Genomic DNA, 27,733 nt, shown 5'->3' with positions numbered 1-27,733 from the left:
TTCCCAAGACAAAAATGTTTATTTGTACCAAGTCTTCAAATGGGTACACATTCACAATCTTTAAACAAAATCAGTACACATGTCTAGGGCAAGCTGAGTATGTATCATTAGAAGATAATGCCTTCCTTAGTGATTAACGTTCATAAATCAAGAATTAGTTACAAATTTACGACCCCTTATCCAGGGGTTAATGTTTTCAGTAAGACTACCCCAGTACTAAGCAAAACTGTTTGTAGAACAGGGTTCTAGTCATTCAGTTCCAGTATCATATCACAGTCTTTTAATGAGCAGTAAATATTAGTGGAAGAAAAAAATCTAGTGCCAAGCTGAATGTTCTCAAGCACTGAAAAGCAAATACAAATGGTGGACGATCTATAGAAATTTAAATAAATTATTTTAATTACTGAAACCTCATTTTTTGTCTGAAAAGAACAAGAATATCACTACAGACCGAAGGAAAGAATTCTATAAAAACCTTTTCTCTGAAATTGCCTTAGAACAGGCTTCTGTAGAAAACAAGAACAATTAAGATGTTGGGGTTTCAGCGGTAGAAGTAGTATTGGAATAATAAAGAAATAATTTTAAAATATATATTAATTTACCACATATAGCTCATATAGCCCTTTATGTATCTTACAAAATGCTACTGTTCTACATACTGCATGTAAAAAAAAGTTTTTATATATATGTATATGTACACATATAAAGGCAAAGCCAATCAGCTTGGTATTAAAGAAACCAACACAAGCATAAGCAGACACACTGGAAGTAATGCAGTAATGAGGAGTGTACGCTCCACGTGTGCGATAGTGTAACAGTGCTTCCAACCTTAACACATCCTTTAAACTGTCTAAGCAGAGTGCTTACTCCAAGTCAGCTCTACCAGTGATTTCCTCAATTGCCACAAACATCTGCTGTTACTTAACTTCTAACCATCTGTTATATTTAGCACTAAATCAGAAATAAGGCAAAATAACTTTTCTCATCAACAAATATTTGATGAAATTCATGAGAACTTCCAAAAATTAATGCAAAACATTATAGGAGCACAAGAAATGGTACCCCTGAGCTGAAGCACCTTCCTGTCTATACAGAGCTGCCCCAATGCTCGCCTATTTTAGGGTAACCCAGGCTACTTAAGTAAATACGACAATTATTCCCAGGCCATGCCCCCTTTGTTTTAGCAAGTTTTGAATGGCAACTTAAAGCTTCAGGATGGGCTCGTGCTTGTAATTTCTGGTCGATAAACATCATGGAGAACAGTGAACAACAGTTCTGATACTGCTCAGAGGCTGGGAGTGGATATTCAGAGTGGATGGGCATTCTTGCTGAGCTCTGTAAATCTTGATGCTAACCTTTGATCCAAGAATGAGTCCACTCTTTATGTAACTATCATCTATTTCACAAAAAAAAATTAGTTTAGTATACAAGAAAAGCAAGACGCATTTCATTTATCTATCTTCTCTTGCATTAACCTTCTAAAAAAAAAAAAAAAAAAAAAAAAGCCAGCCAAGCCAACCCCAAATTCCATAAAATCACAAATTTTCCAATAACAAATAAAATTAATCTCCCTCAATAAAGCAAAGTGCCTGAAAAAACCTAGTTGAGATACCTGGGGAATAAAAGAGACAGATGACTTTGAGCAGCTTACTGGGAGAATGGTCATAAAAGACTTGATCCAGCACCCATTAAAGTTTTGTCCAGTGAAAAGAGGAACTTCAGAATTCACCATTTTTCTGGGGAGACTGGTTCAGAACTACAGTCCAATTGATGGGCCAGTCACTGACAGGCACTGAAACGAATGCTGTCAGTTTACTGGCATGTAACCCTTTTGACAACACAGGCATAATCTACCAGGGAATTCCCTGAACCTTCCTTGGAGTGTTGTGTGGAGTGCAACACTTTACAGCCAATGGTTAAGCTAGAAACGCAGCTTGACAATTTTGAGTGGTGGATACCCCAAGAGTATCCTTTTCCACCTCCCAAATAACACCATTAAGAACAACCACAGGTACAACGCTAAAACGAACCCTAGACTCTAGGGTTCAGAATCCCCAGGTCAACATCTCCCACTTGTTTTGGGGAATGGGATTCTAGAAGAGCTTAATACCTGGGAACAGCAAGGGAGAAATACGAAAATGCAAGGATTAAAAAACAGAAGAGGAGGTAATGATCCCCCTCTAGCATATTCCCTTTAAAACAGTGTAATTAAAAACTTCAAATTCACTTAGAAATTGGTTTCAAAATAGTTTGACAGTTTAAAGACTTTAAAAAATCAAAATATGCTTCACCAGAATTCATTAAAATATTCCTGTAGCCCCCAAATAACTGCTATCACTTGTTTTGCATTAATAGTGCTTAAATTAACATAATCATAAGCACGCAAAACGTTAAAATTTCATTGTGTATACAGAATAAAACCAAGTTCTAATAAAAAGACTCTTAATATTTCAAGGTTACAGGCTTGATTCAGTTGCCATCAAAACCAGTAGGATTCTTCCCACCAGTGTCCAGTTGATTTTGGACTAGGCCTTAGTAAGAGACAACAAAACATTGCATTTTATGGTGTAGAAACACACACAAAGTACACTTGTGTATATATACACTAGATATGTAGTGCAACTTTTGCATTGCGTATCTTAAACCAGTTGTATTTTAGCCAGTAAAATGACAATCACCAAGCCAACACTGCATGCTATGTCAAACTAGGCTGTGTAACAAAAACCAATACCCCTTCAGAGACATTCACGCTGTTACTGTTGTCTAGTGAGCAGCTTTGAACGAAGCTTAATGATACATCCACTTGAACCCAGATATAAATTTCAAAGGCAGAAAGCTGCATTAGTATGATGGCCTGATCGATTTTATATGTGCTCTGGATGACTTTGAAGGCAGGATATCATCTCTCTGACAGGCTTCCCCTCATAGCAGATTTGATACACAGCAGTGAATAGTGGAAACCTGAGGAAACACAGTGGAGAAAGTAAACACAGTTTAAGTTTATTCTGTAACATTTTTTTAAACAAAAAAAAAAATGGCAAGGAGAAGGAGAGAAAAGACCGAAAAAATCGATTTCTCTTAGTGTGTGTCAAGTGCTAACACTGGTCTGAAAAGCTCTGGGTGAATACAGAACTTACATGCATCTCCAAAATGAATCCCTCTCAGAAGCCTAGCTAGCTATAATGGAGCCTGCAACATTCATTATGTATGGCACAACCATTAAGTGATCTAAAAAAATAAAACATTAAAAACACTCACATCTTTCCCTGATAGTCTTATAGCAGTATTCATCTCTGGTTAAAAAGGCTGACTGGCACATCAGTTATGCATTATCTGTGAGCAATAATTCGATAAAACAATTGCAGAATATGACACAGAGACCCAAGAAGAAACTGAAGGTCAAGTTTTTAATGAGTCTAAAATTAAACACAGATTTTGAAACATCAAATTCTATCTCTCCTTTTTTTTTTTTTTTTTTTTAATTGGCCATGTTTCCAACAAGCCCCAAATTATTCAGGCTTCTCTGATAATCTGAAGACTTGTTACAGCCAAGACACTTCACGGAAATTTATATATGCTTTCTGTCCATCCTGGACAGTGACAGCCAGACAAGTCCCATTTTCAAACAAAGGTTGGTGAATTTTAGGGATTAGTTATCTGTTCACCAAAATAAATATGCCATTTCAGTGCAGCCTTTTATATTGATGAATTTTGACCCAACACACTACAATATTTTGACTAAAATAAGGAGCATTGGAGATGGTGAAATAGTTGATTTCCAAGTGATTCTGAATACATCTGGGCTAGGACTTTCTCCTCAGAAAAGCAGTCCTACCAGTAACTCTGAAGCTTTATTATCTGTAATGCACAAATGCAGCACTGAGCAGAACCCCCAAGCAGTACTGAGCACCATATATCCTTGCCCATACACTCTGCTATCATGTGTTATAATGACATAACTCTGGTAGCACCACATAGCTCTGAACTAGGCGCCTTCTGAAAGTGAACCACAGGTCACAAGAGAAGCCACGAGCCATTCAGGAGCACCGTTACAGCACAGTGACTACTGCATTCTCAGGGGAGATGCAGGATTTGTACTTGGCTGACTGCAATACTTCACGTTCCTGGGGAAAAAAAAAAGTGGTAGAATGGACATGTTTGTGAATTCAGTCCATCATTTCTATGGCTTTTATTACAAGTACCAATTCAAACTGTAGAATTTCATTTTTCTCTGGAACATTTTAATGTCCTACTATGAAATGCATGTCCATTTCTTTTGTTTTGATTTTGTGGAGAACAAGACAAAAATAGCAGCGATAGCAAAAACTGTTTCAGGTCAATCCAATTGAGTTGATTTTTCTTTTTATTTCATCGGTGGAACCAACATTAGCATATCACCACAGAGCTGCTCTTTCAAATCCAATGCTACACTGTTTAGGTTGCAAAACCCTTACTAGGAAATATGCAGAAAAATTTTACACAAAGGCTTCTGCATTTATTAAAAAGCCTCACTTATCACTCACTTTGTATAATATATTGGGCTGAGGACATGTCTGAATTTGCTTTTGCCGTAAAAACTTAAATGTAGGCACTAAAATAAAATTTGTTATGCCTATGTGAAATTTTACTAGAGGCAGCCACAAAACATGTGAACCTTCTGAAGCAAAAGCAAGTTTCACACAACTTTAGATACAGTACTGGCAGTTACTTCTCAGTGAAGAAGTACCACCACTACAAACCACATCCTGATACATAAGTCTTGCTGTTTATCACAGAGAACATTACTCTGCTGTGCAGAGGTCTGCCACACTTCACATGGGGAAAGCAGAATCCAGGCTGGCTGCAGGCTCATGGCCAGCAAACTCAAGTGCATCTTAACCCTGAGCATATTAAGAGGGCTAGTTCTACAACGGTCGAAAGGAAAAAAACAAACTGCACTGTAAACATCAGTAGGCATCGACCCTGCTACCAAGACTCTTCCACTGAACTGTGACTTGCACATTTCTATGTAGCCTTGGGACTTTTTTAGTAGGATGAGAGTATGAAATTTTACTCTTACTAGAGTCTTACCTCTTCACTTTGAAACCATGGTTATTTTACTGTGTTTTGTGTTTTAAAGCAGTAGCAAGAAAGTTTTGAAAAAACACATTGAAAGTTCCTTTCAGAAGTCTTGTTGAATGAGACCTTTTATGAAGAACTGACACGTATATTTTGGTATACCAAACAGATATTATCAACTCCATGTTTTCATATCCTTTATTAAAAACACAACTCAAAGTCTTCTATAATGTGTTGAATTTGTTCTAAGATAGAACAGGGAAAAAACCAACCAATCAACCAAAACGCCAAACACAGCATCTTGTCTCATTCAGGGAATCATAAACAGCAAAGACTGAAGCCAACATTTTAATTAGATTTTTTTCTGCAGTTAACTTGATTACTGTACACTGCAAAAATAGACTTAGGTGTCTTACATCCAAAAATAATATTAAAAGGTTAATGTTAGGTACATCAGTGATAAAAGGAAGACTAGGGAAAATGTGGGCCCTCTCCAGAAGGAAACAGGGGACCTAGTTATCTGGGATGTGGAGAAGACTGAGGTACTCAGTCTTCACTGGCAAGTGCTCCAGGCACCCCACCCAAGATGCAGAAGGCAAAGGTGGGGACTGGGAGAAAGAATCACCCACTGTAGGGGAAGATCAGGTTCCAGACCATTTAAGGAACCTGAAGGTGCACAAATCCATGGGACCGGATGAGATGCATCTGCAGGTCCTGAGGGCACTGGTGGATGAAGTGGCCAAGCCACTATCCATCCTATTTGAGAAGTAGTGGCAGACCAGTGAAGTTGCCACTGACTGGAAAAGGCAAAATATAACCCCAGTTTTTAAAAAGGGAAACAAAAAAGACCCAGGGAACTACAGGCCAGTCAGTCTCACCTCTGTGCCTGGTAAGATCATGGAGCACATCCTCCTGGAAACTATGCTAGGGCACATGGGAAATAAGGAGGTGACTGGTGGTGGCCAACATGGCTTCACTAAGAGCAAATCGTGCCTGACAAATTTGGTGGCCTGCTATGATGAGGTTACAGTGTTGGTGGATAAGGGAAGAGCAACTGATACAATCTACCTGGACCTGTGCAAAATTTTTGAAACTGTCCTGTATGACATTGTCGGTGACATGGACAATGGGAGTGAGTGCACCCTCAGCAAGCTTACTGACGACACCAAACTGTGTGGTGCAGTCAACACAATGGAGGGAAGGGCTGTGCCATCCAGAGGGACCTGTGCAAACCTCACGGAGTTCTACAAGGCCAAGTGCAATGTCCTGCACATGGGTTGGGGCAATCCCAAGCACAAATACAGGCTGGGCAATGAGTGGATTGAGAGCAGCCCTGGGGAGAAGGACTTGGGGGTACCGGTGGATGAAAAACTGGCTATGAGCCAGGAATGTGTGCTCACGGCCCAGAAAGCCAACCGTATCCTGGGCTGCATCAAGAGCAGTGTGGCCAGCAGGTTGAGGGAGGGGACTCTCCCCATCAGGTGGGGTCTCACGAGAGTGGAGCAGGAATCCTGTGTCTAGCTCTGGGGCCCCAACACAAGAAAGACAAGGACCTGCTCAAGCAGGTCCAGAGGAGGCCACAAAGATGATTGGGGGCTGGAGCACCTCCCTTATGAGAACAGGCTGAGAGAATTAGGGTTGTTCAGCCTGGAGAAGAGAAGGCTCCAGGGGGACCTTATAGCGGCCTTCCAGTACTTAAAGGGGGCCTACAGAAAAGGTGGGGAGGGACTCTTGATCAGGGAGTGTAGGGAATAGGACAAGGGGTAATGGTTTTAAACTGAAAAAGGGTAGATTCAGATTAGATACGAGGAGGAAACTCTTCACTGTGAAGATGGTGAGATCCTGGCACAGGTTTCCCAGAGAAGCTGTGGCTGCCCCTCCCTGGCAGTGTTCAAGGCCAGGTTGGACGGGGCTTTGAGCAACCTGGGCTAGTGGAAGGTGTCCCTGCCCATGGCAGGGGGTTGGAACTAGATGGTCTTTAAGATCCTTTCCAACCCAAACCATCCTATGATTCCATGAAAGAATAAGAAATTTAATGTAGCTGACCCATTAAAACTGGACTTCAAAAACTGCTTTGGAAAGAAAAGTAACAAGGCTTGGCCTTCTGACTGGCAGTCATGTATTTTCTGATTTTGCCTCTTCTACAGACAGGAACAGATAAATGCATCCCTTAATCTCATAAGGAGACAACTGTGTGTGTGGCTTTAGGAATCATATATGATTTGAATACAAATGAACAAGTAAGGAGAAGCTGTTTAATTTCTTACCACAAAAAAACCCCGACCTACACAAGCAGATGACAGGTTTTATCCTAGACCAAACTGGAAGTGACATTAGGAAAGAGAACTGTGGTATCTAAGCTGGAACCCATGTGGATAGAAGCAGTTGCTCTATTCAGGTGATCACCTACACAAATCCTCAATAACAAGGCTCCTCTCCTTGGAAATGTGTAATAAATTTACTCCTATGAAATGAGTTGTAGAGCCTCTTCACAAGTCTCTTTAGAAAGCTCAGCTTCTATTTTAATGTATTTTATTCTTTTCACATGTTAAAACATACTCACTGTGCTTTTCTGTAATAGCGGAAAGCAATAATATATTCTACAAACAGAAGGGCATTCACAAATTTAATGTCACACTATTAGCTCTGTCTACAGCAATAGTATTTTGAGATTTTGAGGTTCTATTCACTTCTCTCTGTGATTTTAACTGGGGATGAAGCTACTCTTATTACAGTGATTTTCTTTTTGGTTATCACCTTCATAAAGGTATCAACACCAAATATGCAGAAAGAATTATGGAGATAAAAAAGGGGTATGCGGAACTTGCTTTATCTGTTCCTACTTACTTCTCCAGCATTCCTTTCTGCTTGAGGATGCGGTACACTTCTGCAGAAGTCTGTGGTCCTTGCAGTTTCTGACCATTCAACATTTCTTGCTCCAATTCTTCAATAGACTGAAAAACAGAGGGGAAAAAAAGGAAGAAAAAGAGAGCTACGTTAATGTTTTCATAAGCCCGACAACATCATCTGGATAGAAACAGCTCACTGTCCAAGTGGAGAGCAGTGACGAGTGTCGTTCCTCAGGGGTCGGTGTTGGGACCGGCGCTGTTTAACATCTTTGTCGGTGACATGGACAGTGGGATTGAGGGCACCCTCAGCAAGTGTACTGATGAAACCAAACTGTGTGGTACAGTCAACACACTGGAGGGAAGGGATGTGCCATCCAGAGGGACCTGGACAGACCTGAGAGGTGGGACTGTGCAAACCTCACGGAGTTCTACAAGGCCAAGTGCAAGGTCCTGCACATGGGTTGGGGCAATCCCAAGCACAAATACAGGCTGGGCAAAGAGTGGATTGAGAGCAGCCCTGGGGAGAAGGACTTGGGGGTACCAGTGGATGAAAAACTGACTATGAGCCAGAAATGTGTGCTCACAGCCCAGAAAGCCAACCGTGTCCTGGGCTGCATCAAGAGAAGTGGCAGTGGAACTGGAACGAGATGACCTTTAAGGTCCCTTCCCACCCAAGCCATTTTATGATTCTATGGAAAAAAAAGACATTACTGAAGGTTTTTTCCCTTCTTGAAAGTGACCATATATAATACTCTCTCATATTCTTTTTTGTAAATATTGTCCTTAAATCTGCATCTTTCAATATGTAACCTCTCCAGCTTTTTTCTTTTTTTAATCACCCTTCCTTCTTAACACCTTTAAACTCATTCTAGCCTTGTAACGCACTCAAAAAGGAGAGGATAGAAAAGGGTACTCACTGATTATAGCTAACACGTCTCAGATAACTGTACTATTACTCCAACAAACCAGGATTGCTAGTATTTGTAACAGTGGATTTCACCCAGTGAATAAGGTACCTTTCCAGTTTTAACAAATGCTTCTGCTACACGTCGATTCCGGCCACCGTAACACGTTGTAATGAGATCAGCAACTCCACAGCTCTCCAGGAAAGTGGCAGTAGACACCTGTCCTTTGCAAAAAATTCTAGCAAAGGCAATCATTTCCATTAGGCCAAGGCGAATAACGGCAGCTTTGGTATTGTCACCACAGCAAAGACCATCACAGAACCCAGCTCCTACTGCTACTATATTCTAATGAGAAGAGAAAAAACAAATGGGAAACAAGTCAGTTATTGTTACAGAATCCTAGAAGACACCAAAAGACAGAGTGCAGACGTCCTTAAGAACTGCAGACACTTTACTGTTGTAAGACTAGGCTGTTGTTTAGGATTTTTTTGGTTTGGGATTTTGAGGTCTATGGGATAACCTTTAAAAAAAAAAAAGATGGCAAGTCTTACATTACTAAGTATTTCCAAAGGATAAAAGCATAATTAAACCTCTGGAACAAGTTGCCCCAGAAGCTGTGGAGCTATTATTATTGACTGTCTTTAAGACCAAACAGGTTACGCTACACCCAAACAAGGTTTTATCTAGATTGAGCTGTTCTTGCCCTGAGGCAGGGGCAAAGTTACACTGACATCCCACAGCCCTTTTATCCATATTTTATTTATGATTAAAGTAATACAGAATCCAAGAAACATTTATTGACTTCCATACTGGTACACTAAAGGACCAAATTCAGCTAAGCTAATAGTGTGCAGCCCTTCTAAGTATGCAGTTTCCATAACAGTAATAATAAACGAAGGATTCCCAGAAGGTTCATGACACAGGAATACCTTTCCTAAGCAAAAAAAAATTATTTTTCCCTTAGACCTTCTACAAACCTTCTACAAAGAATGTGCTGTTTCTTCTTCAACAATCAGCTATACAGTCCCTTCTTTGGTTTACAAACATAGAGATTAGTTGAGACATTTGAGTGAAGCAAAAGCTATTTTCCGGCCCAGGAGTCAGACTAGCCATGGTTAAGTTTGTCCCTACCAAAAAAAATCCCAAACCCTACCAAAAACCAAAACGGTTCACAGATGATGGCATTCTGAGGCACTGATAAAGCAATCACTGAATCAATAAATGTAGTAATACCTTTCTGAATGCAACAGCAGCAGTGACCACAACAGAAACCACAGGAGAATCAACATGATATCACCTAATGTAGCATCCAATGCAGGGAGAAAAACCCAAACAAATGTTAACTGTTGCTGAAGAAACAGCAATAGTCAGAAGTTGCTAATGAAAGCAACAAGCTGATTAATAGCCAGTTTTGGTTTGTTTTTTTGGATTGTAAAAACCAAAAACTGCAGGCAGCTGCAGTGCTGTGGCCAGTCATGGCTAGGTGACTCTGAATCAAACGAGGTCAGAGGATGAGTCATTACTTTTTGAGCAGCTAGCTGAGGTCTAAAGGTGACTTAAAAATTGCAGACAGATATCTCAACATCAGACCTGAGGCAGCAAAAGATGATCAGACTTTTAAAGCTGGTACTTCAGATCATCTTGGCTTAAATCTTGGCTGTGGTGATTCAGTCAAGGTATGTTTTCATCAGACACCTCTCCCAGAGCAACCTCCAATATCTGTTTGCTTGGTGGCAAAGCAAAAGGAAGTCAAACACGTATTTAAGAAATTTTCAGATGGGATAACCCATTTAAATGGAATTTACATATATGTGAAGTCTGCAAGTACTTAGGGCTCAGCTAAAAACAAAAATATTTTTGAACAACCTCTGGGCTTTTTCCATGTACTTCTTGAACACTCCTGTACTAAAGCTTTGCCTTCTCTCCAACTTTGCCTGCTTTTACTTTCCACTTTGAATCAGCCTACCTGATCATAATTTACAATATGATTCGGCCTATGGTATTTCGCTGTCTACTACCTTTTGCAATGTTTGTCTTTGGAAAAACAGAAATACGGTTTGAAGCAAGTCATACCAAGATTACTTCCATCTGAGGAAATGGGGTAGGGAAGAAGGGAAGTTGTGAGTCTAATTCTGAAACACTAAGCTCCTCATTTGTACGTCCCCATTGTATGTTCTTACACATTGTTTGCAAACAATGAGGAAACAAGCTAACCAATTATGCTCTAGAAGGCACACCCACACCTAAGGAGACTGTTATATCCTGGTCTACATAACCCACAGACCACAACTATGAATTTACAAGGTCTATCATCCATCTGGTTTCATTTAAATCCTTGAAGAATCTATGATAACTCTCTCATGTCTAATATACCGCAGAGAACTGAATTATACCGCACTGAAAGTTATACTTTACTGAAAGATGAGCCACTCCTTTTAAAAAACAACAAAAAGAATCTCGCAAAACTTGAGACTAAGTCTTCTTTCAGTCCAAAACAAGACCAAAACAGAAAACTCTGGGTGCAGGCACTAAGCCAAGTTTGTTTCAAGTCTGTGCAAGAGAAGAGAGCCCACATTTCCAAGAGCTCCAAGACTGACTGTATTTGCACACACAACACAGGGGTCTGAGAGCCCAATAAGCAAGGCTGACTTTAGCCTACAGACAAACCTGTTGTTCCAAGGGTTCAAACCTACTGTCACAACAACTCCAAAATACTGCTACACAATGTTTCTCTTGGCCTGAGGGATTCAGAGCTCTCAAAATCACTTCACGCTTGAGAAGACACATTTCCCCAATCTCAGCATTAACAACTTTTTACATTAGAGCATGTACAGGGTGTTTTTATATTGCATATGGTTTTAAGCTACTGAAATATTTTGCACTAACAGATGAATCTTTAGTTGCTCTGGTACCCAGAAGCTGACATTAGTCCTAGTTCTAGCTATTCTAGAACATGAGCAAGGACCTGGATTCAGTTATTTTATCACTGGGATAGTGAAGGTATGCTCCAGAAAAGCAATGTTGATGCCAGGCAGTGCTCACAGTATCTGTCAGAACAAATGGGAAAAAAGTGTCTTTTACTTGCACATGACCTGCTGCAAACATGCCAGAGGTCACAAATGCAAGGTCAATAGATGACCAAGTTCTTACACAGTCAGTGCTCAGAAATATCCAGTTTCCAGTCCTACTCTGTTTACAGTAAGTTAGTGTGGAGTGCTCACGAGGATGGCTTCAGAGGCCATTTCTGAGGCAACAACTACCTCTCCATAATTACAACAGATCATTAGAGAACTAAGCAGATATGTTAATGCACCTGGGATGTCCAGCCTTCCTTGAGGTAGTGTCAGAGCTCAGCACAGCCTGACTTCCCTCCTGCTTACACATGATCTTGCAGAAGCTCATCACTTCACATCATGGCCGAGAGAGGTCAAATGAAGACTCGATAAATCAAAGACAGTATCATCAGGACTGTCAGAGAGGTTAAGCATAAACTGCTTGCTTGCTCCTGGCGAGCTTGAATGTAAATAATAGATTTCATTTCCACTTAATCTCAGGAAAGAGTAATTACAACAATTAACTTCCACAGTACCTAGACTGATTATCCAACAGTAACTGCTATAAACACACTTTGCAAGACCACCTTTGTTAATGAAAATGCTGGGTTACATAACCTGGTAAACAATAAATATTCGTTATACTTCTTACTTCTTTGCTTAAGGCTTAGCTGGAGCTGTAAGATTTAGAGATGGGCCTGAAGCAACTTGAAAGGCAACTACAGCTGCTGCTCCTTCTCTTTCCTACAGTAACTGTCACAACTGTCTTGGTCCTTGGCTGCTGCTACTTGAGGGTTTTTAACTCTCCAGATCCGTGAGCATACACACCAAGCAGCTGGAACATGGCCATTTCGCCAGATTAGATTCTCACATCTTCCATCACGCTCACCCCCATCACCACTGCGCTGGGTAAGCGATTCCAGTACAGTTTACACCCAAGAATGCAGCTACCAATGTTTATATTGCCTCTCAAGTATGCTGCTAGGTTCGTGCACCAGCTGAGTCTTGCCTCACATCTGTGCTGTTTCACTGTAAAACCACACACTGGCGGCAGGCGCTAAGGACTCTAAGGACACCTCAGTGGTGATAAACTTGGGTCTGTGCTAGTCCATGGTATCACACCCATCAGTGTCCCAGCACACATCCATATGTATGCTTAGCTGCACATCCTACTCCTACAGTGGTGTCGTAATCTTGAGGCACTCCCTAGGAAGGCCCCGTCATTGCCTGGCAAATGGCAGCTGGACCGTGTAGGTGGCCTTGGTCAGGCTGCCTGGAAAGCCAACTGAACTATCCAAATTTGAAATTTGTTAATTTCTGACCTCAACCCTTAGAAAAGGTCAACAAGTAAGTGTGAAATGTGCTTTGGTCCTCAAAAGAAAACTCTTCTCTCCTGGTAGAGAAGAACACACCAAGTACTTTTTGTTCCTACAGCCAACAAGTTACTGTAGACAGCTGTTCTTCCTCGGTATGATCAGAATTTGTAAAGTAACTGCCATTGCCTATTCAGCCAGTCTCCAAGCTGACACAAGACTGCAGTTTTACTGTGCTGATTTCTATATTTCAGTACATCTCCATCAGCCCATTGTCACACACACAAAAAAAAAGTAAATGAAGTGGATATTCAATATGTATATATATGTATATAAATAGCAATCAAGCACATGTTCTTTCATGATCATGCAGCTGCAATACCTATTATTACAGTCTGAATTTAAATATGCTTCAAAAAACAAATTTCAAACCTAAAATTATCATTATTGTAAGGGAAAGCTGCGCTCAGAGCACTCTCTGTTACCATTCTGTATTTTTTCTGAACCTTTAGGCAACCATCCATATTGAAAATCTTCCCCGCTTAGAAAGGCTTGCAGAAATAAAGAGGGAGAGAAGTATAGAATTTTAACAAGATCTAGTCTATTATGCCAGAAATATCAAAAAAGTCTCCTTTTCCCAAGCCGGTATTTATAGAAAAATGCAGAAGCTGGGAGAATATACTATTTCTCATAGCATACTATTTCTCATCCTTTAAATACCAATACAAGAGTTGCTTTTACTGTTTCCACATCTAAAAGGCAGTCTGGACTGGCATGTGTGCCTGCTTACTTCTGTCCTCTAAGCTGTAGTTTGCAGTGATGCTGCTGATATTTTGAATCGGCACTGCTATAGAAAGAGAGTAGAACCTTTCTTGTTAGACCTTTCTCTTCACACAACACTGTCATCTTCTGAAATAGGGATTTCCTCCTTCAAGCAGGTTAAATAATGCTAATTTTTACTATTTTTTAATGAAGAAACTTTGCAAGTTTAATAACTGCCTGCTGACAGAAGCTACACTTTAGCTTTTTCCCTAAAAACAATCACATGAAAAGATGCTTATTTTTCACATTTTTTATTACAAATATTATCAGATTAATCATAAAAAGGCAAAGTGCTTGTTGTTACCTTTGGCAACCAATCTTCCTAATAAGAAGAATGTACAAGTTCTAAGAAAAAACCCTCAAGTTTACATTTCACAATTCACATCTGAGCTTTGCATTTTGCTCTGCACAGGCAATAAAAACATATCCATCTGTTTAATTTTAGCTCCTTTATTTTTCTTTCAGAGGCATACATGTTCCCAATGCATTAATAAAATTTTGCAATGTTCAAATTAAAAACAGCTCAGGAAGTTGTTTGCATGCTATCAACACAAGATCTAGGATTAAGCTAGGAAGGGTTTTAAATGAAAAATTACTTTTAAAAATATGATTTAAATAAAATTTTCTCTGAGATTAAGGAAGAGTTGTATGTTTAAAAACATCACCTATACTAGCATGACTGAACTATGCTGCTTTATAACAGTTCATACCTTTTAATCAGGCAAGAAATCTATAGTGTTTTTAAGCAAGTTAATCTAACCTTAATTCACTTTTTGTTTAGAGCTCATACCATGCATTTCTTTGGAAGTCTGGACTCAGTTAACAAAATATACTGCAATCAAAAACAAATGACCAGAGCAGACAGAATACATACAGCTTTTTTAAAATGCCACTAGAGTTCAGTCTGCAGGACACATGATGAATAATGAAGCAGGAGGGAGGAACAAAGTAAGGCTACAAAGAAAATACACAAATTTCACCTCGCTATCTTTCTAGGTCAAGAACAAAAGCCAACTCTCAGAACATGCTGCTCCCTAATTTCCAATGTGGTTCTTTCAGAAATGTTATGCATCAGTTTTACATATTATACAAAGCACAATAAATTTAATTCTTTAAATGAAAATACCCTCTTTTTGTCTGCAAGGATCATCACTCCATTTGCATACCAACTGCAGCCTGTTAATCTTACCTTCAGAGCACCACAAAGCTCAACTGTATCTGCATCATCTACTACAGTTATTCGGAAGTTTGGAGTCTGCAGGAGTTCTTTGAAGAGAAGGCCATTCTCCAAGATTTTGCTGCCTGTTGAGAGACAGAAGGTTAAAAATTGAATAATTTATTTGGGTGTTATTTAGCCTTTCCTGTGCAAGCTTAAAAGCAGAGAAAGGTTGTTCTATCTTCATCCTAAAGACACTCCTGTTTTAAGTGACTAAGGACATGCCTATATTGCACTTAGGAGCTCTGCACTGAGTTACTCTTCTTAATGAAGAAGGACTTCTTTATGACTTCTGCATAATTCACTGTCTGCTCAGCAACAGATTCCAAATAACAATTTAATTAATTCTCTATACTCTCTCTTTTTTTGATCATTCTTTTTAAAAAGAAGTCAATAACAAAAAATAAATAATAATAATAAAATAATATAGCAGGTGGAATTCTACCAATTATTTTAAGGTCTGCATTCCAGAAAAATACCCACTGATAAAGGCACATCAAGGATGTTTTATTAATTGAGCGTGCTGCCACTGACAAATGTGTCAAAGAGGTCAGTGCAAAAGCTGTTAATGATAGGTTACAAAGCTAAATAGGCATAAAACTAAAAATTAACACTGCAAAAGTAACAGGAACTCTGTGCTATTATGTATGACTACCTGTATGCATATACCCACACACATATGCCTATCTAAACACTGTGAAATCTGAGACTACACACATCTTGGTGCTGCAAAGGTGTGCAGACATCAACACAGAACTAAAACCATGTCTAGCTTTTGGGGGAACTAATTATTTTGAGAAATTAAAATAAGATATTGATACCTTTAAAATAAAACCAACCCAAACATGCATAAAGGTATGATCTGTGACCATAACACCTAAGCTGGAGCACAGAACATATATATAATCATTTATCCATATAAAGCCACGCAGACCCAAGTAAAACCTTAAGCACAGCAACAAAATAAAGCAGTTTGTTATGTGGAGGGTGATAAAAAGCATGCTTAGTATTTCACCTGCTAAGGTCACAACCTTAATGAGACTAGGTAAAATTGCACTCGTCCCTGTCCCTCTATTCCTGGTATTGTCCTAGTACTTTTCGAAGTGTAAATATTCTAGGAAATACAACATTAAAGTAAAAAAGAACTCAACAATTTCTGATAACAGCCAGCTAATGCTGAAAATGATAACATTTGAGCTATTTGGTATGCAACTGTGAGGACAGGAGCATATTTTGAACATTCTTATTACTTGGAACAGTACCTATTGTGGTTTCACAGAATTTCTCTGCTGCCACCTCATTGGCAATGTTAGCTCCCATCAGCACACTGATGTCTATTCCCATCTTCTCTCGAATAATGTCAGAGATCAGTTTGAGTCCCTCCGGGCCTTCATCTATTCCCTGCAGCCAACATTAAACGGAATTACTAAAAAGTCATTCATTAGACACAGTAGCACATCACAATTAGTCTTGTCCACGGGTGCGAAGTGCAACAAAGCCTACTCAGATAGACACTAAAGATGACAGACTTGCTACCAGTGAAACTTCTGTTCTTGTCTTCTTTTCATAGGAGGTGGCACCCTAAGTATTAGGACTAAACTCTACATGATGGTAACAGTGTTTATTCCATGCTCAAAGATTCTATGAAGTGTTGAATATTCAGCTTTGCTAGTTCAGAATCTCAGACACTTATTATCAGTGTATCCTTATTAAAACCAGTGAAGCATCACCAATCCATCAGTTGTGAATAAGGCCAGTACTTGGATTTGAAATTGCACCAAAACTCACAAAATGGCATCGCAATAACTTGTTTTGCGAAGAGGTATCTGAACTGAAATTTCAGAGACAGATTCCCTTGTGTATAATACCAACAACAGTTGACTAGCAGAAACCCAGTTTAGTAATTTTGAATACCATTACAAATGGAACAGCTGTTCACAGGTATGTAGAAACCTAAACAACTGAGAATAACTTGACTTCTAAAGTTATTTTCAATCTGTATTTATAACGTATTCTTAACAAAGCATGAAAGTAAGGGCAGAAATAGGACCTTAGAAAAGATCACTCCAGAGATTAATGCTGCAATGGAGAAGAGAGTCTGATATCCTGAACTGTCTGAACCAAGAACTACAAATGAGACCCTTTTCTTTTCACAAAAACCTTTTCTCCTAGTCTGCTAAATGCAGATTCCTTTTGAGTTTTTAGAACGAGGGCATAGCAGACAAGCTACTGAAATGATCTTTCCTTTCCACAGTATACCACATTTTATACAGTACTATTTTTTAATGTTGGGAATTTGGTACTTTTGGGGGTCGGTAATTTTGAATTATGACATAAAGTTAAAAAGGCAGTGTCAGCCTCTACTACTTCCACATACACACACTTGTATGTTGCCAGTAGTGACATTTCAGGGAGGCTGTAATTTGCATTTCCACAGATCAGAGGTGCTATTCCTTAAATAACAGGATACAATCAAGAGACATGCAGAAACGCCTGTATCAAACCAGCCAATTAAAGTAGTGCCTGCATTTCTACATTTTTTCAACATGTATCAATGCACAGCTCTCCCTTATCTTTAATGAGCCATACAGAAAGAATCTAAAAGCAAGTACACAAACACACGTTGTATTTTTCCCTCAGTGTCAAAAATGTCTCCACAAAATAACTGTAAGGTCCCTCCCTCCTAAGCAGACAAATAATAAAGAAAAAAGCATAGACACATTGGGAACAACTCCAAAAATGTGAATATGTACACAACCATTATTCATCCAAGTGAAAGGAGATCAGAGAGACTTGGGTGCCAAATTCAGCTCTGCTATGAAACATGCAACTTCTGACCAAAGTCAAGGAGAGCTGCACCTGTTTCTTGTAGAGTTAAATCTGATATTGAATGGTAGATGACGGGAGAAAAAACAAGCACCCCTCCCTCCCCCAAAATCCAAGGCTCCAGCATGGGAATTTCCACTAGACAGCTGTGATCCCCAGACAATGCAAGTCTAAGTCTGTGGTCTTATCGCTTGAGTCCTAACACGCCTGCCAGAACAATCCCTGGAGCCCATATCTAGGTAGATGAAAATAAGACTGATGTTGAGGCTGCCTGAAGAGTATTTTGAATGACCTCCACCTACCCTGCTTCCTGTGCTCACTGCTGTATCTCATTGTAAGCTGTGTACGGTTCCTGCCCTCGCATCCACACAATGATTTGTTAGGTTTCCATACACACCGGTGATCAGAAAAGCAACACAGCTGCAAATGTTTCAATGGGAATGCAGATTAACCAGCAGACAAATGTCTTTATTTCCCAAAGATTCAGTTTTATTATCAGACATTAGGCTCTGCTTTAAGATTACTGTCAAAAAAAGAGAAAGAAAAAAACTGAAAGATGACACACTGCTATCTTGCCAAGCAATTTATCGATAGAAAGCACAGAAACAAGGTGTCCCACTAATGATATTTTTCAGAGCAGAACTGCACTTTAACTGCCAAAGTTAACACAAGCCACTTTAATAGCATTAGTGTTGAACATAATGAGACCACTAAAAATATGACTTTGATGAAAACAAAATGCATAAAGCTGCAAAAGTAGAAGAAAAAAATGCATTCCTGCCTCTACTACTTAGTTTCATTGTTGTGTTAAATCTCTGCCCTTTCTTCTTAAATGATACTTTTAATGATGCACAGTTAGGCCTTTTCATAAAAGCTAACATGTACTTTGCATTCTGCAAAAAAATTAAGGGGCCTCACACGATCTCTTTCAAAAGACAGCCTACTGATGCAGTGTCGCTACGTGACAGTGGGAGGATGCCTAGTAATCAACTCTGCTCTGCATGGCAGGCGCCACAATTTTACTTACGCTACACTAAGTACAGGCTTTTTGTTCTGTTGGGGTTTTTTTTGTTTGTTTGGGGCTTCGATTTTTTTTTCTTTAAAGATAAGTATCCCCTCCACCCCCTTTCTTTTTTTTAAACATAGCCATTAATCCACACTCCATTAAAGCACTGGCAATCAATACCCAGAGCAGTAATCCCAAGTGAATATAGGCCCAGACTCTGACTTCAGATATGCTGACATAAATTCTCATTTACTCCACCAATTTCATTAGTTATTTCTATCTCTAAGGACACGAGAACGTAACTCACATTTAGCAAATTACAGCAGAATAAAGTTTATCCTGAGCTTACATAAGAAAGAAGCATAAATGGACAACTTTAAAGCAACAAATTTAAGGGCATCTAGGACAGTTGTGTGGTTTCAGTGTTATGCATTCAGCTCTTTTAACACTGCCTTATTTCATTCTTCTATAATATGAAAAGTTGTTCTACAAAATGCAGCAAGTGCACTTGGAAAGCATTACTTTTTCATACATCTCAGAAATATATCAGGTCAGCCCTGAAAAACAACACAGATTTGATGGGTTTAGACAGCCAAACTAAAGAGACAAGCTTGCAGTAAGGGGGTTTTTGTTCTTTTTAAGCACAGATCCATAAATGTATCATTTTCCAGAAATGACAGTAAACAAGGGCATATGTGCTGAGAAAATGGCCCACTCTCAACTAAGTACAAAGCAGCAGCAAACCAGAATCTTCCAGACCTTGTGGGAATACCTTATTCTTTGCAGCTAAACACACAGCAAAAAAAAAATTTAAAAAAGAAGCTCATCCGCATTTAAAAATTCTCCTGCCACCAAAACGAGAAACACTCCAGTGAAACACTTACCACAACTCTGCCCCCTCCTATTTCCTATGCTCAAACGATCTTTTTGGGCCATGCTGAACAGATTCACTTATTGCAACATGATATTTGACATGAACAAGAGCGCTATCAGTCACATGAAATTCTCTCAGCGATTCTTAAAATGATCAACTCAGCGTGTGGGATGTGCGTTAACAATCAAAGCATTATGCTTGTGCTCTGTTCTTCATCTAATGATGCATTTAGAAACAACAACTAAAAGACTGGAAAGCTTGGTGGTGCAAACCATATTCACTCCCTCCTTTTTTGAAAGTCTTGTGAACAGCCTCATTCTCATCTTCTTGCAAGCACTAGCCTAAAAAAACACCACATAACAATCCACTAATGACCGAGACAAATTCCAATCTTAGGTCTAGAAAGGTTTAATGGAACAAACAAGTGAATAATGCAAAAACACTTCTTATATCAAAATATAAACCATCTTGTTTTAGAAGATTCCATGACATATTCTCAGTTATTAATGCGTAGTATTTATTATACCTTTATGAGAGTTATACCAAGTGCCTTCTTGGGTACTCGTCCTGTGATTTCATCGCAGACTTTATGAATGAACTGATGAGGAATGACAAAAACCAGCAAGTCAGCATCCCGTACAGCTTCATTAAGGTTTGGGACAGCAACCTGTGTAGTTATGGGAGAGAAAGGCCACATAACTTCGTAAAATTAACACTACACACAAGCGTTCTCTGATAAGTAAACCCAAAATTTTGGCCTTATACTGAATGCTACAAACTACTGTGCTTCATCATTCAAAACAAAAAGTAACATAAACTTCCCAGAAAATCAAAAGAATTTAAGCTTTCAGACAAGCTATTTCATGTTTTGAAAGGGGCCTCTTCACAACCACCAGCGTGGTTAACATAATGAAAATTCACAATGTTCCGTAACATTCAAACAAGTACTTTGAGAAAGAAAATATAAAATAAAAAGCTGCCTTCTCTTTGACAAAATAATCTCAGTTTTTGATAAATTACTGCATGTAGAAAAGTAATTTCTTTACTTAGTTTCTTACACGCTCAAATTTCTTCTCCATACCTCTTACATCCGCTAAATTATATTTTCTTTCTCTGTACTCACAGATTTTGTTTACCCTATAAGACAGTGACCTACTTTGAAGCCACTTGCCAAACTCCACTTTTCCTAACACTTGATGACCATCTTAAAATTACACTCAGGTTTAAAATGTAGCAATAAGCTTGACATATTCATAAACAGAACAAACTTGAATGAGCAGGTAGTGGACAGCAGAAACACCACACCTGCTCAAGGCTAGGGAAATGGGATTTTAACATTATTGTTAAAAAGAAAACTGCAAGGCACAGCAATTCATGGTTTTCCTGCCCAAAATTTCTACTGAATTGTCAGCTGCTGCAGCCTCTTCCTATAATGTTTTTTGGGCAAGAGTCACCACCTGCCCCCCCCCCCCCCCATCATGTTACAGCAACACAGAACAGATGTGGAGCCCCACTGTTCTGCTCTGGCAGTGCTACATCTAACATGCTGATCTGACTGCACATAGCTGAAATGCAGCTGAGAACCAGACAAACTGCAAATGGCTTGCAGTTTACTTGAGAAATCCTCAAGTTCTCATCCTGTAATACTTCCTAAGTTTCAGAATACTTTTAAGTTCCTTCAATTCTCACTGACTAGCCAGCTCCCTTCCAAAGTCGAGGCCAACTTTTTTTTTAGTGGGTACGGTAAGAGGTCAGAGGTGTTAATCTTGCCCTTGTTTTCACATTTGCTTCCCTATACAGAAGCTGTAGTAACATAAAGACAATAGGGAGATCACAAAAAAAAAAAAAAAAAAAAAAATCAAAAAAAGAGAGTACAGTGCATTGGAATTGTCATTTTACTTGTTCATTGGAATTGTCATTTTACTTGTTCAAATCTCTGATCTCATCAGTAAAATAGCATACAGTCTGAAATATTATAAACCCTATTTTGTTAACAAAACAAATTTTACTTCCATTCATAGCATGAGCAATATTCCCTCTGCTCTATAACTAGAATTCAGCTTCTGAGCCTTACCACATTATCTGGCAGCTTGTATCCAGGGAGATATTTTACATTTTCATGTTCATTATTTATGATATCTGTCAGTTTTCTCCCATTAATATTCTCCTCGAAGACCCACATCTTCACTGTGGAAGCAAACTTTTGCAATTTTTTTACATTACTGCCTATTATTTTGGCAACTGCAGAACCCCTGCAGGAAAGAAAACAAAAGTATTCTTAAAAAATTATGATTTTGCTCTAGGAGAAAGAGATTATCTTTAAAATAAACAGAAATTCACAGGTTATTGGACATTACTATGTAGCATTTTTGATCTAGTAAAACAAGTGGGAAAATACACCATTCACACCTGCTGCCTTCTCTTAAACATATCCAGAGTTGGTTGGATTGAAGCATTTACTGAAACCATTCTTACTTTTTTTTTGTCTGCTTTTTGGCTATTCAGTAAGAGTTTGGGTTACTGTATTTCCACAAATCAAATGAATTAGATCTTCAAAGCCATGGTGAAAGTGACACACTTCATTTTTTAAAAATAGATAATTTTTACCTTTAAGAAACAGGAAGCTTTCTTTGCTAAGATGACTGACCCACCAATTGCTGTATAATACTGATACATGCTTAAAGCCAAAAGCAGTTATATCTTGCATAAGTTATAAGCTTTATGGTTATGCTGCCAACTCACAGACTTTGATGTTGCAAAAGCATCCTCTGAATTTGCAGGCAGGTAATTCCATTACTGTTAGCCTCATTTTCTCCCCAAGAACAGCACACAGTGAAACCAGTAGGAGTTGATCAATTTTACTAAAATCTCTATGCAACAATGAAATTAATCGGAATTACTGGAGCGACCTAAAAGAAGAGGAACAAAGGCAACCTTCCCTTCCATTCCTAGCCTGAATGCTATACAGAAGAAAAAGATGCAATTTATAAAACCTATTAACCTAACTTCCTTTCCTGGGACAAGAGGTGGCTTCATAATTACTGATAACCTACTAAGCAGACAAATTGTAGAAAGATGTGATAAAAGTACACAGTCTCACTGATCTGAGGCTTATGTGTGTGCGTGTGTGGAAACTGCACACTTTATTAGGAGGTAAGAACATTTAAACCTTTCAAATCTAGTTACGATCACACGCTCCTCTAAATTTATTACGGGCATTGCTTGTAAGAAACTCATAGCTGGCAACTGAACCAAATAGATTCATTCTGCTCTGACAGCTCTTAATATGGCACAACTCACTATGCTATATTAAAGATGTGTGCTGCCACAGGCCTAAGGTCACTTTCTAAGTAGCAGCAGAAAAAATTATAGTATCCTAAGTAGACCTTCTTCAGCTAAACCATAAAACTGTATGCCTTAAAAGACTGGAATTTATTTCTCCAGTAGCACTTCACACACTACCAATTCCCCTGGGTTCAGGAGGTGATACAGAAGCCACAATTGTTAGGCATCTCTTCTCAAACTCACATTCTAGATCTGCATGCACACAGAGTGCTTTCTGCTGCAACGGCAGACCAGCTCAACCCGCAAATTTCAGATCCACACAAACAGTATGAATCCCATTCAACACAACACAGGTATGTGTTCCACAGAAAGTGCTTTGAGTTCCTTTAACAAAAGCACATTTACTACTGCAGATTTATATACAAAGGCTGGATCCTGACAAAATCACTGTCTTCAGTTTTGAACTTCACTACACATTGTGTGTGCTTACTGTAGATAAAGACAGAAACAACTGATTCAGCAACTGTACAGTGGGGATTTTCAGTTCGCCAGCATAAACTCTGGCAGCGTGTGCTACTTGAGAGAGACATTAATTCCATTACTATTTAACACTTAAATGCCTTAGCTGTCTTTTGTTCAGCCTTTGAATGTAGTATCAAAAAAGGGAAGATCTGCCTAGTCTTCGTTCCTGAATTCAAGAAGATTCCTGACTGGCTTCTCTAGTTCCTCATTCCCTGTTCTGTTGCAACAACTGTTGGAGAACTGAATTAAGCAAGGTCAAACAACTGACACTGAGTCTAAAATTGCTCTATGCAAGGTGAAATACCAGTTCCCCACACCTGTTAATCCAACAAGCAAGCCTATATACTCTCCTGTGCCCTAATAATCCTCATTGTGTACTCTGAAATAATCTTCTAGAACGTCTGGCTCATCTTCTATACTCCTGACACACTGCAAGGCAAAGGAATGGGAATTCTTGCCAATTTATTCCTAGCACTAACAGTTCTAGTGTGAGTGAGGTTGCAGGACTTCACGCCTGCAGCCGCTCAGTTACACAAGAAAAACCATAGCGAAAGATTCCTTCATAAACCTTAATCCTGAGATGCTCTGAGGGGTGCTTAATGCAATTCAAGTAGTGCAAGGCAGTTGCATGCCAAAAAGTAGTTCTCCTCCTTGCAATAAGTATCAGAGGTACGCCCAAATACAATCACATACAGTGATTTAACACTGCTAAAAAACTATCTGATGCTCACGGACCAAAACCATCACTTTGCCTCCTGCCCTCTGCTGTTATAGTGTATCGCAGTTGGTCTGCTTTCTCCTTATCACTTTAAAAGTAAAGCACAAAGCCCAGAAACTTCTAAACTTGCCCAGATACCAGCATCGGTGGAAGTCTAAATATGAAAGTGCAAATAGTATCATTAATCTCATCTTGCTCTACCACTTGTCCCTGTAAAATCACCTCAGATAAACCATGTTTCACCTCCCATTCTTCCACACCAAGTCCTAGCTGTATGAACCCCTCTGTCCCTGTAACTTCCCAACTCTTCCCAAACACAGTTTTAGTTCAGGTTGGGCGACCAGATTAATTTACAACTGGTTCTAGCAAAACAGACAAGGATAAATTCTGTTTGTGTCCACCTTGTTAACCTGCCCTGGAAGCGTTATCACAAGAGCACGCTGTAATACATGTCCAAGGCAGCGTTTGCAGTGCTTTAAATTAATCTGGGCACTGTCCTTGAATTCTGAGGTTCCAAGGCATATTCCCAAGGTGTACTCACTCCATATTCAATAAAGCTTACTTTATCTCCTATCTTAAAGATCCTAATACAATCACTTATCCACCAGCAGAATAACCTAAATGGCCAAGGCCAGCAAAAAACCATCTGGCCCGTCCCGTGATCTTCCATCAGGTGTGGAGTGACCCCTACCAACTCAACTTCATTGCTAAGGTGACCTTCCCCCACCAAACCAACCAAACAAGTCTGACTGCAAGTAGTTTATCATCCAAGGTGATTGGCTCAACTGGTCACTGCCCTGCCAAGCTCCTTTAGTATTTTTTTTTCTGTCCCAGATATAGGTTAAAGGGCTGTGAGAATGCAAAGATGATCATACAGTTACTGGCATCTGTCAGACAGAATCATCTCAACTCCACTCTGTTCAACTACTTACATGCTTACAATTTAGGCACCACCAGTCAGATGCTCCAGTGATCCAGGCTTCAAAAACATGTAACGGTCAAAATATCAATGGTAAGATGCATAAAATGCTTAATTTTCTTTCTTTTTACCTGCTTTTGAGCATTAAATGATTCCACTTTAGGACCACAGGCCCCAGTTCAAAAAGGCATTTACATACACACAGGTACACAATTCAAGTACAATTTACAATTTAGTTCAATGGTTGCATATATTACTGAATCGCAGTGCTCTTTGCAGTCAGGATTTGGTGTCTGTCATCCCTTGGACTCTGAGGAAGAAATCACCTACCTCTCCAAGAATTATTGTTTTCAGAAACATTTGGGGGGAGGAGGACGGGAGAGCTGTTGCATGTCAAATCGTTTGCAATTTAAAATTTTTGATTACTTTGGTTTCTGCTTTCCTACTACAAAAAAATGCCACACTGCTATCAGATATGAAATAAGCTGTCAGTTATTTGAATACATTTATCCCCAAAAGAAAGAAAAAAGCTGATGCACAGTAATAGCATTATCTCCTTCTCTCAGCATCACAGACACGGGCATTTTGCCACTCAAATATCCACCCCATTAGGCAGGAGTTTTTCTTGCTATTAAACTGATCCAATGAGGTGAAAATAAAATATATACACACATGGTTATTCCTAATAGGTAATATCTACAAATCCTTTTGCTTCTGCAAGTGAGTTTCACAGTTACTCAAATATAAATGCAGTCAAACTTCCTGTAAAACTTTTTGCTAGATTTCAAGTATGGAAGAACAGCAAAAATAGTCCTAAAAGACTGATGGGTTTAACTACACAATTTCCTTCTGACATATATTGCAATGCGCAGTATCTCCCCATCCATCTTACAGGCCAGTGCAAGGAAAGCAAGAGATGCTGCACTGAAATGTCAGCCATTCCCTCAACAAGCCATCACAAAGAAAAATACAACTTGGCAGTTGCTGATATTTTTAACTATGCAAAACAGCAGCCGATTGCAGGAGGGGGCAGGGGGTGAGCAACAAGTCTAAGATCACCTTGACAAAAGGCTGTTAAGTTTTGTTTAATAAACTGCAGCACCTTGCTCTCCCTAAGCCAAATTCTGAATTTAGATTTAGTCTTAAAAAACAGATTGTTATCAGAAATAATGTACGCTCAGCATTAGGAATTAAAGTGGCAAACTGTGAGGATACATTTATATAACAGTTGTACTTATTAATTGTAAATAGGGTTCCAGGGTAAAAAGAGTGATCAGGAATGGTAGAGAAATTGAAGAAGCAAGCCAAAGGATTATTAACATGATGCTCCTCTTAGAGAAACAATTAGTAAATCTATTGCTTTCAGTGGACACAACAGTAAATTTATTTAAGTGTAATTATAATCTAGTGATAGATGCATCAATAAAACCTTGTCTCAAGCCTTCCGCGTGCCTCAGAATAATAATTTGAAAAGAAAAGATATATCAAATACCCTAGCGTCTCACAATTCTTCTCTGAGTTACTTTGGAAGACAGCTAACGAGGGAAACCCCGAACAACGCTTTCGAAGTGGACTTGTTACAGGAGCCCTACAGGCAGCGCCTAGTTAGCAACGACCTACTGAAAAAACAAAATGTTTTCAGTATCTTTAATGTCTACGTCACCTGACATCGGCCAAACCACACAACAAATACAAGGTTAAGAATATCCCTAAATAACCCCTTCAGAGAACAGACGGGCGCCCACAGACACGCCAAAACAGGGTGCTCGGGTCTGCCGCTCCTTCCTCCGCTCCCTGAAGGGCAGCACCTCCGCCTCCCGGGGTCACCGAGCTCGGGCGGGAGAAGCCCACCCGCACGGCACAAGCCACCCCAAGAGCCCGCCACAGGCCAAGCCCCGCCGGCCACACCGTGCTTCTCCGCCAGCACCCAGGCCGTGGCCTCCGGGGCGGGGCTGCCCTCACCGCCGCCAGCCCTGAGGGGAGCGCGGCCACGGCGCGAAACCCTCCGGCTGCCGGCCGGGGGAACGACAGCGCTGCGCGGGAAGCGACAGCAAGGCCCGGGCAGGCACCGCCTCAGGGAAGGTCAGGCCGGGGCCGCCGCCGAGGTTTCGGCCCCCTGAGGGGCTGCCGCCGCCGAGGTTTCGGCCCCCTGAGGGGCTGCCGCCGCACTCACCAGTTCCCCGAGCCCACGATGCAGACCTTGAGAGGCGCCGCCGAGAGCGCCATGGCAGCGCCACCCGCGCCCCGCCAATGGCGGCGGCGATGGGCTCCGTGAGGCCACCGCCTCACGCTGCCCGCCTCCGCCGTCCGGGGCTCGCCCTCACGGCCCTCCGCCCCTGCGGCGTGCCGGGAAGTGTAGTCCCGCCC

General features: G+C 40.0%; 1 protein-coding gene across 2 annotated transcripts; it reads right to left on the bottom strand.

The window, feature by feature from the left end:
- Positions 1 to 27,664, bottom strand: GPD1L (glycerol-3-phosphate dehydrogenase 1 like). Of its 2 annotated transcripts, none has more exons than XM_074900584.1 (8): positions 27,540 to 27,664; positions 21,997 to 22,174; positions 20,449 to 20,589; positions 16,479 to 16,617; positions 15,190 to 15,302; positions 8,924 to 9,157; positions 7,906 to 8,012; positions 1 to 2,961 (listed from the first exon to the last, which is right to left on the bottom strand). In XM_074900584.1, the coding sequence occupies exons 1-8, from the start codon at positions 27,590 to 27,592 to the stop codon at positions 2,865 to 2,867; spliced, it is 1,062 nt and encodes a 353-aa protein (XP_074756685.1). In that variant the 5' UTR covers positions 27,593 to 27,664; the 3' UTR covers positions 1 to 2,864. The 2 variants fall into 2 exon arrangements, with proteins under 2 accessions (XP_074756685.1, XP_074756686.1); XM_074900585.1 differs by having other exon boundaries at positions 20,449 to 20,520.
- Between the last annotated feature and the right edge of the window lie 69 nt (positions 27,665 to 27,733).

Source organism: Athene noctua, chromosome 2 (genome assembly GCF_965140245.1).
Source record: "Athene noctua chromosome 2, bAthNoc1.hap1.1, whole genome shotgun sequence".
Classification (NCBI taxonomy): domain Eukaryota; kingdom Metazoa; phylum Chordata; class Aves; order Strigiformes; family Strigidae; genus Athene; species Athene noctua.
This window is presented reverse-complemented; position numbering and strand designations above follow the sequence as displayed.